General features: G+C 54.0%; 1 protein-coding gene and 1 long non-coding RNA gene across 10 annotated transcripts in view; one reads left to right on the forward strand and one right to left on the reverse strand.

The window, feature by feature from the left end:
- Nucleotides 1–6,793, reverse strand: part of LOC147821997 (uncharacterized) — a 48,215-nt gene extending 41,422 nt beyond the window's left edge. Inside the window, exon 1 of the long non-coding RNA XR_015446289.1 lies at nt 6,679–6,793. This is a non-coding gene — a long non-coding RNA (uncharacterized LOC147821997). The remainder of the gene's footprint in view (nt 1–6,678) is intronic.
- Nucleotides 1–16,072, forward strand: part of Pxn (paxillin) — a 64,503-nt gene that overhangs the window by 44,715 nt on the left and 3,716 nt on the right. For 4 of the 9 annotated variants that reach the window (XM_021257355.2, XM_021257354.2, XM_087198425.1 and 1 more), the window contains 11 exons: nt 7,251–7,477; nt 7,818–7,933; nt 8,329–8,465; nt 8,556–8,757; nt 9,769–9,904; nt 11,430–12,311; nt 13,629–13,904; nt 14,141–14,446; nt 15,067–15,168; nt 15,454–15,624; nt 15,701–15,874. In XM_021257355.2, the coding sequence (XP_021113014.2) occupies nt 8,372–8,465; nt 8,556–8,757; nt 9,769–9,904; nt 11,430–12,311; nt 13,629–13,904; nt 14,141–14,446; nt 15,067–15,168; nt 15,454–15,624; nt 15,701–15,874 (2,343 nt within the window). In that variant the 5' untranslated portion in view covers nt 7,251–7,477; nt 7,818–7,933; nt 8,329–8,371. Of the gene's footprint in view, nt 1–6,810; nt 6,984–7,250; nt 7,478–7,817; nt 7,934–8,328; nt 8,466–8,555; nt 8,758–9,768; nt 9,905–11,429; nt 12,312–13,628; nt 13,905–14,140; nt 14,447–15,066; nt 15,169–15,453; nt 15,625–15,700; nt 15,875–16,072 lie in introns of those variants that run through there. The other 5 variants (XM_087198427.1, XM_004843676.4, XM_087198428.1 and 2 more) reach the window with 3 other exon arrangements.

Genomic DNA, 16,072 nt, shown 5'->3' on the forward strand with positions numbered 1-16,072 from the left:
TCAGTAGGCATGAGTCAGCGAAGGAGAATTGGTGGCTGAGTCTTCATAACCTCCAGGCATGGTTATTAAATATTTAAATGACACTATGTATGGAGGCTTCTCATCCATTCCCTTAGGGAGAGTAGTTCCTGTCTGGGATTCAGATAATAGCAATATCTTGGATTTAGACAAAACTCCCAAAGAGCTCAGAGGTACTAAATAAATCTTACCTATATAATATATAATAACATCTCCTCCTCAGAGTTTGCTACCAGAAATGGGGACAGATCAGGCTCTGCCCATTTTACCGATAGAAAGAACACATCCAGAGAGATTATCAGGGCATCCTGTAGGCCAGGCCTGGAACATGGTGCCCTGGCTTCTACTCAGCGTTGGCTGTTTGCTCTGCTCACTCCTCCTTCCCTATCCTTCTCCTCCTCTTCATAGTTTCTCTGTCATCCAACTATACATTCTAGCTATTGGGGCCCCTGATCTGTGGAGCTTAATTCTTGGAGAGGACACAGTTGACAAAAGCCCAAATTGGCAGGGAAGGCCTCTCCAGAAGTCTTAGTTCCTAGTCAGTGTCCAGGCTCAAGGTCTCTGGGCTGGGTGGGGCCAGAGTAGAGGTGGCCTAATTGTGGAGTGGCCCTTACTGGCCGTAGATCTGCCTCTCATCTGAGGAGGAGGATGGTTATCAGGATAAATATAACCAGCTCCCCATTCCTAGGGAGTTACTCACCCAGTAAAAGCACCCTGCTGTGGATTAGATTACCTCTGCTCTTAACTGCTCTTGTGCTCAGGCCTGGGGGAGGGGGAGGGACTCAGGGCCAGGGGGGTTGGGAGACCCGCCCTCCTGCTCTGCTTGCCTTCCTAATCTGGAAGAGTCTCACCAGAGGGGCCCAGATGAGACCATCCCTGAGCTGGTCTTGCTGTTTACATAGCTCCTTCCTTAGGAAAGGCCAAGCCTGCTTACTGCTTATATCCCTGGGCTTGCACAGCTGTAAAGGGGCCCCAGAAGCTTCTGTGACACTCAGGCCACCAAGGCTGCCCAGGTGGTCAGCAGGGGGCCCAAACCCTCCCTTTCTGAGAACCCCTCTGGGAGGGGTGGGACTGGGTGGGGGACTGGAAGAGCTTCGGCTGTGTGCCTGGGTTTCACAGGATTTGGCAGGCCCACACTGTGGCATGGGGCTGTTGGGAAGGGCATGATGCCCCTTGCTCCCTGTGCTGGGGCTTGCAGGGGACATGTGCTGCTTCTTCCTCCTGCTTGTTGGCTCAGCTCTTAAGGAAGCTGTACCAGGCACTTCTGGGGCCATGAAAGCTGAATTAAATTGGCCTGCAGAAAGGTGTTGAAAAGAATCTGTGCTTGCTGTGGGCCTCTCCTGGGCTGGGGATCATGAGAGGGGTCTTCCTGATGGTCGGAGGACCATTCTTCTTCTAGAGCTGCCTGGAGCTGTTGCTGCAGGAGTCTGAAGTGAGCAGAATAGGCCAGGTGGCAAGGGCCCAGGCAGGAAATCCTGCAAACCCTGGGAAGGAATGAGAGCTGGGTGAGTGCCTTATATTTACCTGGCCCAGCTGTGGGTTCTGCTGTGGAGGCTTCCCCCTATGGGTCTTTTTTTTTTTTTTTTGGTACTAGGAATCAAACTTGGGACCTTAAGCTTTCAAGGCAGGCACTGGAACCACTGAGCTAAATCCCTGGGCCTCTTAAGGCTTTTTTTTGGCCAGAGTGTTGCCCTTGATGATGGCCCAGGCCTGGATTGTAGTATCTTTACCCTTGGGTGGGATGGGATAGGAGGTGCTTTCTCTTTCTGGAGCTGAACCTTTCTCTGGTAGGGAGTTCTTGTCTGCTTAGCATCTCCCATTTACTGACTGTGCTCTCATCCAGGCCCCATGCTAAGCCAGCACTTTATGTCTGTTTTCTTGCTTAATCCTAATTCTGTGTATAAAATGGTGGCATTCCCACAGGGCAAGCAAGAGAACCAAGGCACAAGAGCCATGGAGCAGTGTATCCCAGCGGTTTAGCCACTGAGCAGAATGTGTGGCCCGGAATCCCGCTGTGCAAGTTGCAGTGTCAGTGACAGTCCGGAGCCTGGAGGAGAGAATGGAATAGCTCTGGGTCCTCCCCTCTCCTACATTCGAGCCGTCCTGGATGGACCTTTAGCTCATCTCTTGGCACCTGTCCAAATCCAGGCCTGAGATCTTGGCAGTCTTTATCACACTGTAATGTGGTGGTCAGGCCTGGGTAGGAGGAAGAAGCCCCAGTTTGTAAGAGCCCTGACATTTCTTTGCTCTACTTGAAGGTGGGGGTAGAAAGTTTCATTGATCTCTCTCTCTTTTGCTTTCTTTTTTCTGGTACCAGGGATCGAACTCAGGACCTTGTGCTTTTGAGGCAGGTGGCAAAACCACTGAGCTAAATCCCTGGCCCTCCCTTTTTCTTTCTTTCTCTGCTGAAGATTGAACCCAGGGCCTCCTGGATGCTAAGTATGAGCTCTACTACTGAGCTCCACTCCCAGCCCCACTGATTGCCTTGATCCCATTATTGAACCCAATATGTGTCATTGTGTCAGCCTAGGTTGCCAGAGGATGGTCTAGGGGGCATGCCCCATGTTGAGAGTGACCAGGGGACCCCCTGGTTTCCTCCACTTTGTGCCTCTGAGCTGATACATGAACTTGAGAGGTGCAGCTGCAGCATTTCCCGACCGGCCCCTACGGTCTTCTTAGACAGATAGTGGGCCAGGGATGTCTGCATCTTTTTTTTTTTTCTACTTGAGATTGAACCCATGGCCTCATGCAGGCAGCCACACATCTGGCTCCCCGCGTTTTTTGAGACTTGGGTCACCAGGTTGCCTAGGCTGCCCTCAAACTTGGCTCTCCTCCCTCTGGAGCAGCTGTGATTATAGGCATGCACCACCATGCCTAGCATCTTAATCCTTGGGGTTTGTAAATTTATAAATTTATACTCCTGTCCAAAGGGTTATGGTCAGATTCTTGAGCTCAGGGAAGGACTTTTCCTTTTAGCCTGGCCCAAAGTACCCTGGGGCTGCCCAGCCACCTGCCCTAGGCCGGCCTCCCAGCCCAAAGCCACTGCTGCTTCAAGCTCTTGTTCCGACCAGGCCCAGCCTCAGGGTAGAGACTGGGATGCCCTAAGCACTGAGTTTTCAGAGAAAGCACCAGAAGTGAGGGTGTGTGGCCCCCTGGGGCTGTGGATCCCCACAAAGTGCATGTCACTGTCCGGTTATGATAGTGTTCCGGGCAGGACTTGGGGTCTTCGTACCCAGTCTGCCTTGTGTTCCCTCTAGTAGCTTGCTTTGTCCCTCCTGCTCCACTGTCTCCCCTCAGAATTCCATGCAACCTCATTACACCCCAGTCTTCTCCCAGCTCTGCTTGGAAATTCCAAGACTGCACGTTACCTTTGGTTACTCCCCATGGAAGGAAGCTGATGGGCCAATGGTGCCCTCTGGTGTTCAGCAGCACATGTTCCGCACGCCTTCCTTGCCCAGGCCCCCTTCCTGGCCTCTGTCCCTGGGTGGCTGGGGACTTCGTACCCAGCCTGCTGCCAGCCTTGAGACAGCCTGCCTGTCCCCCATATGCACAGGTTTTCTGGTCTTATCCAGTGACCTTGATTTTCCCTGGAGAGGCAAAAAAGCTGCAGAGTCTAGGGTGGGTTCCTCCAAAAAGGGTGAGACTGCCCACGACAGCTTTCCACAAGGTGACTTGAGTTGTGATGGTCTTAGGCCTGGGACCCTGGATCTTAGTGAAGTGATGATGGAGACCTGTGAGGTCTCCTGTGGCCCATTGAGGACTCCAACTACTTCCAGGCAGAGTCCGGAATCAGTCCTCCTTGTCCACTGGAAGGGAGTGTGTGTTCCTGTTCTTACAGGGTTCTAGTGGTCTCTGACCAAAGCAACCTAACACCTTCCCTGGGTTAGGAATAGAAGAAATTTCTTCCTCCCTTCCTTCCTTTCTTTTTTTTTTTTGAGACAGGGTCTCAGTATATAGTTCCGGCTGACGTTGAACTCACTGTATAGCCCAGGCTGGCCTTAAACTCATGGTGATCCTCCTGCCTCGGCCTCCTGAGTGCCTGGATTACAAGGATGCATCATCATGCCTGGTTTGAATATAAGGAATTTCTGAGCTTGCCCTCAGGCAGTTAGAGCTGGACAAAAGGCTCAGTGGTTCTGCCACCTGCCTCACAAGTCCAAGGTCCCGAGTTTGATCCCCAGTACCAAAAAAAAAAAAAAAAAAAAGGCCATAGCTGTAGTTGAAATTTCAGGGAGTTCTCTGGGGTGGGGCTGTACCTGTGACTCTTTTGTGGCTGTCTTTACTCAAGCCAGGGGAGGAGTTTGCAGCTTGCAAGGAGACTTTGGCCCTTAACCATTTTGCAGCCTGTGGGGAAATGTCAGGCATCTGCAGCTACAGGAATCCAAACTACAACTTAGTGTTTATGCCTGGCCTTCCTCCTATATTCCCTTCCCCACTCTTCCTTGAGCAGTTTGTAGGGAGTTTAGGGGTCAGTGACACCAACCCCTGTCCAGATCACCAGGCAAGACTAAGGAGGGAGAGCAAGAAGCCACACCAGAGATCCTATGCTTTTGTAGGTACCTGTTGGGATTCTCCTCTCAGGTAGACAATGGTTGGAGAAAACTGGAAAATGGTATGTCTTCTCCCTGACATCAACACATGCTACACTTTGTGCCAGAGTCTTTTTTTTTTTTTTTTTCCCGGTACCGGGGATCGAACTCGGGTCCTTGCGCTTACGCAGCAGGTGGTGAAACCACTGAGATAAATCCCTGGCCCTACACTTTGAATTTTACTTTATTACTATATTTTTCTCATCAGAATTGCCCTGTTCATGATTTGCCCATATTCTACCCAGAAAACACTGAGGAGGAGAAGTTGTATCTTGCAGCTTACTTACCCTTCTCCTTAAAGGAGGATCTTTTTCGGGATTTCACAAAGCAAGCCTCAATGCTTGCAGCTGTTTTCTATAAGCCTCATACCAGTGCTGTGGGGTGTCATTTGCCACAGCTTATTGAAGACACTGAGGCTCAGAGAGGATGGACAACTTGCTGTGGGGCACGTAGTAGATGGAGCTGAGACTTGAATTCAGGTTTGGCTCACCTCTAGGACTAGCAGTCTCTTGTCTCTGTGACAAGAGACAGGAAGACTGCACCCTCCAACCAATTGTCTAACCAACAAAGGTATCCAGGCTGAAAACAGCCTATAGAAATCATGAACCAGAATCAACACCAGGCTTAGACTCACACCACAGGTGAGGAGCTCAGGGGATTTGGTGAGTGGGCAGCAGACTCCCTGGTGCAGAATGTTGAACAGAGAAAGTTGAGCCTGAGAGACCTGAGTTTGGGTCACTTGTTGCCTGCTCTGGGGAGTCCTCTGGAGCTTCCCAGGTATCTCTGCTGGAGATACAGGAGGAGGAACCCTGGCCCTGCTGGGTTGGGCAAAGGGGAAATGGGAACATCGAGTAAAGCCAAGGCAGCAGGTGTAGTCCTGCAGGGGCCACTGGGATTGGCTCTGGACATTGGTTCCTTTTCTACTGTTACCTAGACACACACTAACAATTCCTTCTAGTTCCAGTTTGCTGGAGACAGGAAGCCAGATCTCCAAAGGACTGGAGGCAGAGCGGGCCAACTCAAAAGTAGGAAACCAGGACCAGGGGTCTTGGGCCTTGGTACAGGTGTCCCTTCTGACTATCTAGGCAGGAGTCTGTGGTAGATGTGGCTGGCCCTGGTGGTCAGGGCCGGCTTCTGGGAGAAGGTGTGGCCCCATAGGCCTGGATGAGGGCCTTGCTTCCTTCTCTCCTCTGGGTGGGAGTGGGGGTAAGGGGAACAGGGCCACAAGGAAGGATCATATTGGCAGCTTTCAAAGCTTGGGTCCCAGACATTCAGGACATTGACTTCTTTTTTTTTTTTGGTACTGGGGATCAAACTCAAGACCTTGCGCTTTCGAGGCAGGCTCAGTGCCACTGAGCTAAATCCCCGGCCCAGGAGATTGAATTCTTTAAATATGGCATTTTCTTGCAGTCACAGCAGCTTCTTACAGGCTGGGTACTTTGGGGCTTCTGAGGAGTTGTCCATGTCCTGAAAGTCATTGGCTTTGTTACCTGGGGCTAATGTCTCTATTTCCTCAATTCTAAAGGGAGGATCAGGATTCCAACCTTTTGTGTATTAGGAGGATTAACTGTGACCATATATGTAAGTGCCTAGCACTGTACCTGTTACTAGTAAATGGCAGTAAAGCAGCCATTGCTTTTTGTTCAGGTTTATTGTCCCGAGGGTCAGGTATCAAGCAGGTCACCAGGGAGAGGAGAGTGAGCAAGTCTAGGAGCATGGCAGGCCGAGCTGGTTGCTGTCTGGGCTGTGGGGCTGTCAAGGGTCCCAGGAGGGAAAGAGTTCCCAGCTCTGACCCTCCAGCTCTACCTTTCTTGTCCCGAGACCATGGGGACCCAGGGGCTCCTTCTTGGCTGCCGGGTGCCGGGATAATGGAAGCTTGTGCACCAGGGCCAGTTAAGCTCCCCTGCTGCTGTTAAAAGCAGAGTAGTGGGGCCCTGGAGCCTCTGGGGCTGGGCTGCTTGCCAGGCTTCTGCAGAAACAGCCAGTGGAGCAGTCCTGCCCCTGGCTTGCCAAGGGGGTGGGGACCACTGCACTGGCTTCATTCCAGTTCCCACCTCCCTACACACCTTACCTCATAGCCTGGAGCTTCAGGAGGAGCATAGAGCTTGGGGTTCTGCTTCTTCTGCCTGGTGAGAAGGACAGGTGCCACCCCACAGGCCTCCTCTGACATGCAGGCTGAGAAAGCCTAGCTCTTGGAACCCTAGTTCAGTGAGGGCCAGGCGCTGCCGGGGCCTCTCCCCATGACGTGGGCCCCTCCCACCCCTTCTCGGTGGTGCCCTGTGGAGTCAGAGTTCCAGGCAAACATTCCTCAGTTGCACAAGCCAGCGGCCCAGCCCTGTTGGTAGGAGCACTGAGGCAAGGGCCCAACATCCAGAGGTAGGAGAGCCCTGAGGAGCAGCCTGGAGGAAGCCTCCAGAGCACCTTCAGCTTTGGTTTGGGGAGAAGAGAGCAGCTTTGGGAGCTGGTTCTCGGTCAGGCTGGTCTGGACTGGTGGCTTCCTGTCCTGAGGCTGGTCATTTCTCCCATGGGTGGGGCAGGAGCCCAGCACTCATTTGCTCTTGAGGTGTAGCCAGGCAGGGCACTGCTCCTGGACAGTTCCCAGGTGCCTGGCTCTCACTTGCTCCCTGCGTCTCCTCTTTGCAGACGCCTTGCTGGCAGACTTGGAGTCCACTACCTCCCACATCTCCAAACGGCCTGTGTTCTTGTCTGAGGAGGCCCCCTATTCCTACCCAACTGGAAACCACACCTACCAGGAGATCGCAGTGCCACCCCCGGTCCCTCCACCCCCGTCCAGTGAGGCCCTCAATGGCACCATCCTTGACCCCTTAGACCAGTGGCAGCCCAGCAGCTCCCGATTCACCCACCAGCAGGTAAGGTGGGGACAGGGGTTGGGAAATCTCTAGAGGTGTGGGGACAAGGTGCAGAAGGAGCTTATCTGGCAGGGGGTTGTGGAAACCAGCAGAAGAATGCGATTGGGAGAATGGATTGGGGAACTTGGCTGTCCCCAACCAGATGCTGCTCCTCCCACCCACCCTGTGAGCGGGGCAGTGACCAAGAATTAATCACCAGTGTCCTAGCCCGATGGTGGAAATTCCCTGGTGAGACTGGTGGCTGTGAGCAGAAGCCACTTGGGGGGTGACTCGGGCTGCTCCTGTCCACCATTCTTCCCCTCCCCTTGGGACAGTTCTTTGAGCACTCTCCTTCCTGCAGCCTCCATCCCCGTCACCTGTGTACGGCTCCAGGGCCAAAACTTCCAGTGCCTCCAACCCCCAGGACGGGGTCAGCTCTCCGTGCTCCCGAGTCGGTGAGGAGGAGCACGTCTACAGGTACAGCCACAGCCTCTCCCTACTGCTTGGTCAGGGCAGGAGGTTGCTGAGGCTGGGGACCGGGCATAGTAATGGGTCCTCAAGGGATGCTACCTTCAGGGTCATTGGTTTAATCTAAAGAAGTCCCGGAGGCTCCTGGTCAGTTAACTGGCCTATCTGCCATCTCTGTATAGTGGATACCCTGGGCTGTCATGGCTTCTCCGTGTGGTTGAGAAACTGAAGCAAGACTTCCTTCCTCCCCTCTCCTTACCACATACCTTTCCTGCTCTCTGGCCTCTTGCTGAAGGAGACATCATAACCCCTCCATCTGATATTCCTTAGAATTTGAGGGCCACCAAGCCAGTGGAAGGCTGAAGCACCTCTCTCACTGAATTCTTTCTGTTGCTTCTCTTAAGCTTCCCCAACAAGCAGAAGTCAGCTGAGCCTTCACCTACCGTAATGAGCTCTTCCCTGGGCAGCAACCTTTCTGAACTTGATCGTCTGCTGTTGGAACTGAATGCCGTGCAGCACAATTCTCCAGGCTTCCCTGCAGGTGGGATTGGGTTTCCAGGCCCACATGCTGGCCTCCAGGTCCCTGGAGGGCTCAAGGGCTGAGCATCCTCTCTTTCTCCTTCTCTCCAAGATGAGGCCAACTCAAGCCTCCCACTGCTTGGGGCCCTGAGCCCTCAATGTGGCATTCCAGAGAATAACAGCCCCGTGGGGGGCAAAGTTGGGCCCCCGACAAAAGAGAAACCCAAGCGGAACGGCGCCCGGGGCCTAGAGGATGTGCGGCCCAGCGTGGAGAGCCTCTTGGATGAATTGGAGAGCTCCGTGCCCAGCCCTGTGTGAGTATCACTAGGCTCTTCCTGGGCTGTGGAAGGTTTGGCCCAGCCAGGCCCAGGTTCCAGCATCTGTCCAGTCCACTCTCCCTAGTGTCATCCATACCCCTGTGGCTTTTGTTTGCCAGGCCCTGGGGCCACAGTGGTGACTTGAATAAACACCATCCCTGCTTTCATGTCTATCTCCTTTTATTTTTTTGGTACCGGGGATCGAACTCAGGACCTTGTGCTTGCGAAGCAGGCGGCAGCAGCACTGAGCTAAATCCCCAGCCCACCATCCCTGCTTTCAGCTATCCAATAGCAGTCAGAAAAAGCAGACAGTAACTGGGTTTTGTAGCATACACTTGAAATTCCATCACTTGGGAGGCTGAGGCAGGAGGATTGCAACATAGTAAAACCTTGTCTCCAAAAAAAGGGGCAGACATTGTACGTGCACACCTGTAGTTTAGTGGCTGTTAGCACAGCCTTTGCAGCCACATAGTAAGGCTCTGCCAGTTACTACATGCCAGTTCTTAAGCCTTAGTTTTCCTGTCTATAAGATGGGATCAGCAGATAAGGGATAATGGGGATAAGACTACCTACTTCAATAGAGGTAAAACCAAATAGTACACGTAAGGCAATTAGAATGGTTTCTGGCTCATAGCTCCTGTTACTCATGGGAAATAATGTTAGCTCTTACTAGTGTTACCATGTCACAGTGGTAATCTCACATCTATACGCTGTGGTGAGGGACACACATGGGGTGCCCGGGGATGGAAAGAGGTAAGCTTTCATCTGGGCTGGAAGCACAGCAGTCTTCGTAGGAGAGGTGGCATTTAAACTGCCATGTGTTCTCCCGGGTCAGCTCACCTCAGGGCACTGCCCCCTGATGACAGCCCTTTCCCAGTGATGGTTCCCTCCGAAAGCCTGGATGAGGGGGGCTTCCCAGGGTTGGAGGTATTGGGTGTCAGACCCTATCCCCTGTAGAGCCCAGGGCTGCTTTCTGGGCTCTGAGCTGATCCCACATCTACCCTGCAGCCCCGCCATCACTGTGAACCAGGGCGAGATGAGCAGCCCACAGCGAATCACCTCCAGCCAGCAGCAGACTCGTATCTCGGCCTCCTCTGCCACCAGGGAGCTGGATGAGCTGATGGCCTCGCTGTCAGATTTTAAGGTGCCCCGTGGCCCCTCTGTCTTCCCTGCCATGCCCACTCCCTCATCTTTCTCCTCTTTTACCTCAGTGTGAGTACCTGGACCTTGGTCCCTCAGTGTATGGATGCCTTGCCCTGAGTTGGGGACCTTGCAATGTCAGGATAGCAGTTTGGGGGGGCAGTGTGGGGGATTGAGTTGCCTCAGTAGCCAGTGGAGGTGGAGAAGCCAAAGAAGCACTCTGCTGGGACATTCCTTCCTCCTCGGGCGCTCCCAGCCACCCAGGTCCAGGGTGTCAGGAGGCTTACACTGGGACAAAGGGCTCTGTGTTGGTGGCTGCTCTCGCTGGGGGAGGGCGTGCTCTGCCGGGCCATGTGGGACTCCGGATCCCATGCCTGAGAGGTCACTTGCCCGGGAGCTCCATCTCCCACGCTAGCTCTTCAACATGACCTCTTTCTTTCTCTCTGACAATTGAATCCACAGCCTTCCCTTGCCAGCCTCCTCCCATTCTTATCTCCCCCTCCAGGGCCTGGCCACTGGGCCTCAGAGGTCCTATGACCCCTGTCTGTGAGAAACCTAACCTGTCAGCCCACTGGGCTGGTCCTGCATTAGGTCCCCCTCCTCTTTGGGGCCTCCCCGGTCCTGCCAGCTGGCCATGTGTTATTGAGTGGATGCAGTGCCTGGACGGGGATTGATATTGACAGAATTCTCCAGTAGTTGTCCACTGTACCTCCACGTGGGTCAGCCAGTGACCGTCGGGGCATGACTTTGGGAATATGAGAAGGGGACCAAGTAGGCAGTATATTCTTGGTCCTGATGGTGCCTCCTGCTTCTTTTTTGCTTGAGGGTTCACTGTGGAGGGTGGGAGCTTGGCTAGGGTGGAGGGTTGAGCCTGGGCTTGTGTGCCACGGTTCTGAGCAGCTAGTGAGAGGTGAAAAGATGGATTCAGGCTTTGGCCTCAGGGATCCCTGGTTTGTTTCCCTTATGTGGGATTCTTTCTGAGACAGCCTGTGTCCAGATGCCCAGTGAGGGGAAGCTGCACTGCTTCTGTCCGTGCTCCCAGAATAAGGTCTCAAGGACACAGGAAAGCTGGGGTTGTCCAAGAGGGTCAGGGCTGAGAGTTGAGCCAGTGTCCGAGTATAGAGCAGCTGCCTGGGTTGACTTCTTCATGATTTGTGCCTGATGCTGACCTCCCTTGTCACCGCTCTCCCTGTTGCTTGCCTTACTTTAGTCTTCTCTTTCATATCGACTTTGGGTTACCCTACAGGGGTGACTTCATGGCTGCTTTCTGTTGCCTGGGTTTCATGAGGGCCAAGGATGTAAAGCCCAGGAAAGGGTTTTTTTTTGTTTTTTTGTTTTAGGAAAGGGTTTTTTGAGTCTGAGTCTTTTCAAGGCTCAGTCCCCATGCTTCAGCTTTGTAACATTTGGGTTGGTATGGATGGTGGCTCTCCAAGCCCTAAGCTGAGCCTATTCCTTGCTGTGAGCATCCTTCCTTACTTCTCCCCATCTCTCTCTCTCTTCCCCCGTTTCCTTTTGTCTTTCTCCTCCAGACCAGCTCCTCTGCTGTGGCCCTGAGCTCCTCAGGGCTGTTTCCTGTCTCACGTCCATCTCCAGCCCATACCCTTCCTGGTCCTCCTTCTCCATCTCCTCTTGTGCCTTTTGTATTCCTGCCTTCCACCTCTAAATGCTCCCCTCAAGGCCAAGGCCATACCCCAGAGGTCCTCTGCACTGAGGAAAATAGACGGGGCCTCCTACTTCCTGTGGCCCCCAGCTGGCTTGATTTGGCTGGCCTTGGGGTGACGTCTGACACCTATAATTCAAAGTCTCCCTCTGCAGAGGTTTCTCCAGGGTCATTAGGTGCAGAGGGCCAGGCTCCAGTTAGGAGGGACCTTCTGAATCCTGCGAGTGAGCCCTCTATGGCTTCCCTTTGCCACACTCCACCTTCTGTTGGGAACACAGTCTCCCAGGAGCCTGGAGACCCTAAAGGGCCACAGGGTGACCCTTTGTGTCCAGAGGATGCTGTGGTTGCCACTTGGAAGTGGCCAAGGGCTTTGGAGCCATCCAGCCTTGAGACTACCTATGGAGCTGCTTGCAGCTTTCAGGAAGTAATGGAGCCAGCTGTTGAGACTGTGGATTGTCAGGCCATCTTCTCAGATACCTGGAATTTCGAAAAGGATTGTGGCCTGCAGAAGAGGGCAAGGCCAGAGCCAGGGGGGCTGGAAAGCAGCTGCCCTGCCCCAGCCAACAAGGAGCAGTTGGGTGAAGCGAGGCCCAGGAGGGGAAGCCTGGTGGTGCTGGGCCAGGGACCTGAGACCCCAAGGAGCCCAGAAGGTACCCCTGAAGCTGCTGCTGAGGCCAGGAAGGAACAGCCGGAGCTTCCACATGCCATGGGCGCACCCAGCACTACAGAGAGGATTTCCACCTCCGGCCAGGCAGGCGCCCGCTCGTGAAGCCACTAGGCATGGCCCTAGTGGGCCTGAGTGTGGGCCCTTCCTGCTAACTGCATGTAGCCTACACTGCACGCATGTCTGCCTGGGCAGAAAGTACTAGGCACCTGTGGCCTGCAACCCTGATGACCAGTGCTTGGCAGTGGATTCTGTGGGGCAGCAGAGCTCCCTGGGCCCTGACATTGCCCATAGTGATGACTCACCTGTTACTCATTTAAGGATTTTCCCTTCAGATGAGCTGTCCTTGACATTCTGATGTGCAGAATGCTTAAAAGCATGGACTTTGAAACCACATAGACCTAGACACAAACCTCACTGCCAACACTTGCTGCCTAGGTGACCTTGGGCAACCACCTCAGCCTCAGTTTCTCATCTTTAAAATGGGAATAAATTTTTTTTTTTTGGTACTGGGGATCGAACTCAGGTCCTTGTGCTTGCAAGGCAGGCAGTGGAACCACTGAGCTAAATCCCCAGCCCTAAATGGGAATAATTTTAAAAAATAAAATGGGAATAATAATAGACCATTGTCCACCAAGGTTGTCTGAGGATGAAATGAGATAATTACTAGAAAGTATGTGGAACACAGTCCATGGTTCCTCAGTAAGCCATGCCTGCTGTTACTGTGATTATTATTTGCTTCTTGCTGGATTAAAACTTTATGGCTTTCCCCAAAACAGCAGAGGAGCTCAAAACACTGCAAGAAAATAGCTTGTAATATAAAAAAGAAAAAAAACCGGTTAAAAGATTCACTGAGCTGGGCGTGGCAATATGCCTCTGTGAACCTATGATCCCAGCTACTGGAGAGGCTGAGGCAGGAGTATTGCAAGTTCAAGACCAGCCTGGCCAACTTAGTAAACTTTGTTTCCCCCTGCAAAAAAATTGCCAAGAAGAAAAGTCTGTATATTTTTATCATAAATCAGAGGAAAGAGCTTCTTGCGCTGTCAAGAGCATCTACTTACATCCTTGTCCTCTGAAATAATTTATGTGATAACCCTATGAAATAAGCCAAGAAAATCCTGTTATCCCACGGTAAGGATGGAGAAGCTTCAGCTCCTGGAAGTTAAGTGTCTTGCCCAAGGTCAGGGGCCAGCTTGGAGGTGCCAGCCCAGCCACCCAAGGGCTCATTTTGTGGCCTGTACCCAAGCCAGTGTCATCTGCCTTTTGTTTCCACCCACCTTGGCTTGGCTTTTTCTCTGGTGCTTGTGTTCTGCCCTCCCTTCCCCTGGGACACCTGAGTGTGGACTGAGCAGCATTGTGCCCAGTCCACAGTAGGAAGGTGACAGCTTCCCCCTCCACCCCCAGATCCATTCTGTGATCAGGAGGAGCCGGGAGACGGGCCACGCGCACCCCATGTCCCGGGAGCCCTCCCCTCGCCGCCGGCTGGACCCCGCCACCCTGAGCAGGACCCCACCCCAGGAGCAGCTCATCGCAGAGCTGCAGGGCCGGCTGGGTATCCAGCCGGAGGCGGAGGAGGCAGCAGGGCCAGCCGGGGCTTCTGCTCAGGACTGGCTGACCGAGGGCATCGTCATCACTGTGCAGCCTCGTGGGCGGAGGGCTGGGGGGCAGCTGGTAGAGAAGGTAGTCAGGGCCCGGGTGCAGGTGTCCAGATGCCTCCTCGGCCTCAGTGCTGGCTGCAGGAGAGATCTGGGGGTGGAGGGGCGGATTTTTGTATCCTGTGACCTTGTCAGACTGGCTTCACTTTCGATGCCAGAGTGGGAAGGCCCAGGAGCCTGGGGGTATCACCTTCCTTGTGCTCACTGAGTGGATGACTTCTTCTGTCTTCCTCATCTCTCTCCCTGCTCTCTTCTTCCCAGGTTGTCTTCCCTCCTGACTCTCCCATTCCCCTGAGAAGAACCATCTCTGTTCTGGCTCCTCCTGTCCCTTCTCTCCAGCATCACCGAGACGCCTTGGCCAGCAGCTCTTCTCCCCTGCCCAGCTTGCCCACTCCCTCCCACCTGGGGCCCTCAGTCTCCACCCATGGGTCCCCAGGGGTCCAGAGTGCAGGGGAAGAGTCCCATGATGAGGATGGGCAGGGCTGCAGCTTACCCACTCCTACACCCCACACTGTGAAATCTGTAGGCTGCCAGACCGATGAGGACCCACTCTTCCCCCCGATGCAGGCAGGCCTCCCAGGGGCCCCAACACCAGCCCTCCCTGTCCCCTGTCCCCTCTCCCAGTGCCTGAGCTGACCCCCAATTCTGCATGTTCATGTGCATGTACACACACACACACACACACACACACACACACACACTCCTACAGCCCTAGCACATTCACTACAGCTCTTCCTTAGACCTTGACCCTGAGCCCTCACTGTATCTGATGTCCAGGGCCACCCCTCAGGAAATCAGTTGGCTTCTGGCTTTCCTGTGTGGCCTTGCCTGCTGGCCCCTCCCCACTAACCCTTGGTTGTGCCATCAAAGGAGGCCACTCCCAGAGCGGAAACCAGAAGCCCATCTCTTCCCCTTCCAGCTCCCAGGCCCAGGACCTGCTGAGGCTCTGTGCTGTCCAGCCTCCAGCATCTCCCCATCCTACACCCATCCCTAGTGCTCACTTCCCTCTCCCTGGGCCTCTTTCCTTGGGTTGTTTTTGTCTAGATTTTTTTTCTCCTGATTTTGATGTTGCCAGTGGGGGAACATCTATTTCATGCTTAACTCCTTTGTGTGAAATGATCCAACGACGAGGTCTCTTATTCTTTTTAGCTTTTAAAAGAAATTTCTTCTTTCCTCCTCTATCTAAGATGCACGGTCTGGAGCAGAGAGCGGATGGAGAGCGGCAGTGGGCGGCTGGCTGGCCTCCGAGCAGCAGGCAGAGCAGCCCCGAAGGGCAGGACGAGGGAGGGGTCAGTGCCAGGGCTGGGGGCTGAGGTCCTGCTTGTCCTGATTCCCTGGGCTTCCATCATGCAGTGGGGGCTGTGAGCCCTTCCTTCTCACCCTCTGACACCCCCAACCACCAGCATGGCCTGCTCTCCCACCTTTAGGGCTCTTCTGACCCCTGGAGGACACTGCTTCTGTGCTTTAGTCAGCCCATCGGTCTGGCAGGGAGAAAGCCCTCCAGGCTGTGGTGCTGTGAGACGCCATGCCCCCTGCCCTCAAGTCCTAACCAGCCTTTCTCTCTGTCCCCACAGTTCATGGCCCAGGGGAAGACCAGAAGCAGCTCACCACCTGGGGGACCCCCGAAGCCGGGGAGCCAGCTGGATAGCATGCTGGGGAGCCTGCAGTCCGACCTGAACAAGCTTGGGGTGGCCACAGTGGCCAAAGGCGTCTGCGGGGCCTGCAAGAAACCCATTGCTGGGCAGGTGACGAGCGGGAAGGTGGGGATGGAGACCCTTGCCCTGCTTCTCTCTCTGAGCCACTGTCCATCTTCCTCCTCAGGTCGTGACTGCCATGGGGAAGACATGGCACCCCGAGCACTTTGTCTGCACCCACTGCCAGGAGGAGATCGGATCCCGGAACTTCTTCGAGCGTGATGGGCAGCCCTACTGTGAAAAGGACTATCACAACCTCTTTTCCCCACGCTGCTACTACTGCAATGGTCCCATCCTGGATGTGAGCATCTGCATGTGGCGTGGTGGGCACATTGAGGGGCAGCGGGTTCCCATCCATTCGTTTCATCTTCACTATAACCCTCAGAGTGTGTGGCTTCAGAGAGGTCATGTCACAGGCCCAGCATGTGACAGCTGGTAAAAGGTGGGGCTGGGATTCAAACCCATGCCTTGTCTCCAGCCCACCCTAAGGCTTGCTTCC

This window comes from Heterocephalus glaber, unplaced genomic scaffold (assembly GCF_053883595.1).
Source record: "Heterocephalus glaber isolate CG9 unplaced genomic scaffold, H.glaber_assembly_v1.0 deba00001687, whole genome shotgun sequence".
NCBI classification, from domain to species: domain Eukaryota; kingdom Metazoa; phylum Chordata; class Mammalia; order Rodentia; family Bathyergidae; genus Heterocephalus; species Heterocephalus glaber.